The sequence below is a fragment of the Primulina huaijiensis genome, unplaced genomic scaffold (assembly GCF_012295235.1).
Source record: "Primulina huaijiensis isolate GDHJ02 unplaced genomic scaffold, ASM1229523v2 scaffold205437, whole genome shotgun sequence".
Taxonomy (NCBI): Eukaryota; Viridiplantae; Streptophyta; class Magnoliopsida; order Lamiales; family Gesneriaceae; genus Primulina; species Primulina huaijiensis.
The window spans coordinates 1-1246 of NW_027354065.1; the positions used below are offsets into that span (position 1 = coordinate 1).

A 1246-nucleotide genomic window follows, 5' to 3' on the forward strand; every position below is an offset into this window, starting at 1 on the left:
TCTATTTATAAATCAGATTAATACCATGAATATCTATCATGCATATTCGGGGAAAATTTGTTTCTAAGCCAATAAATAAATTGTCAACACAAAATTTACTATAAGAATGTGAAATTAATACAAGATACTAATGAGGGAGGACATGAGTTTTTATGGTCTAATTTTTCTAGTAAAAGATCGAACTAAGGGTAAAAATTGAAACGGTAAAGAAATATTAACATGAACCGGTGAAATATCAGGAATAAAGCTTCAAGTTCCAGCAAATTTGAAAAAACAAGAAATGAGCCTGTGAATTTTCCTTCAATGATTCCTACTAATATATTTTCGAGTCATTCAGAGATCTTCAGTCAATAAATCTAGTATAGTGATTCCGGATTTCCTTTTTAACCATTGTTGTATCAAAAGCAGGCAAAGAAAATCCAATGATCAACCGAAACTAAAACATTGTCTAATCAAAATCTGGGAAAAAAATCACAAACAATTAACATACTCATTTGGTTCAATCGCATATATGACAATAAACCCTTAGGTCATCCTTTGAGCAGCCTCCTTTGCAATAAGTTTTTCTTTGGATTTTGTCTTAGCTTGACATTTTGAGCCCATAACACCTCCTCCCCACTTCTTCCTAGTCTCGTCATACTTGTCATTAAAGTTGACCTGTAAGAAAAGTAGAGAAAGTGCATCATATTAACACTGATGCGAAACTGTACAAATTTATCACATAGAGCTGTTCAAAGCTGCAGAAAATTTACACCTTTTTCGGTGACGACCCTCTTACCTTGATAGCTTCCAAAATTTTTCTGAACTCCATCTTGTCTTCATTCTTCACGGAGGTCAGACACAAGACAGATGCAGTCTTCTCGTGAACAATCTGCAAAATACCATGCGCAAATAAAATTAAGTTGGTATCATCGCATGTATTGCAAAGGGGTTGATCAAATACCATGAGATACAAATCACTTACAGTTCCCAACCTAGCCTTCCCCTTCACGATGCAGTATGGAATTTCCATTTTCCTGCATAACGCAGGGAGCCATACAACCAATTCGATCGGATCCACATCATGAGCAATAACAACCAACTGGGCCTTGTTCTGCGATAAAAGTTTGATGGCACCATCAGTTTCCTAGTGCTAGTATTTACTAGAAGAAGTATGTACATCGAGAAGTAGAATAACAAACCCACCTGCTCAATCAGATAGGTCACATGGTTCAGCCCATATTTCACAACAATAGGCTTCTTAACT

General features: G+C 35.9%; 1 protein-coding gene across 1 annotated transcript; it reads right to left on the reverse strand.

The window, feature by feature from the left end:
* Positions 1–411: 411 nt before the first annotated feature.
* LOC140966348 (large ribosomal subunit protein eL8y-like) lies at positions 412–1240 on the reverse strand. Its single transcript, XM_073426657.1, has 4 exons — positions 1186–1240; positions 965–1093; positions 779–871; positions 412–657 (listed from the first exon to the last, which is right to left on the reverse strand). Exons 2-4 carry the CDS (start codon positions 1010–1012, stop codon positions 526–528), a joined length of 273 nt encoding a protein of 90 aa, XP_073282758.1. The 5' UTR covers positions 1013–1093; positions 1186–1240; the 3' UTR covers positions 412–525.
* Positions 1241–1246: the final 6 nt, after the last annotated feature.

Coding starts and splice junctions, on each gene's coding strand:
- LOC140966348 (XM_073426657.1), bottom strand. CDS start 1,012: ATGGAAATTCCATACTGCATCGTGAAGGGGAAGGCTAGGTTGGGAACT. Junction 872..964: donor GGAAGGCTAGGTTGGGAACT/GTAAGTGATTTG, acceptor GGTATTTTGCAG/ATTGTTCACGAGAAGACTGC. Junction 658..778: donor AAATTTTGGAAGCTATCAAG/GTAAGAGGGTCG, acceptor CTTTTCTTACAG/GTCAACTTTAATGACAAGTA.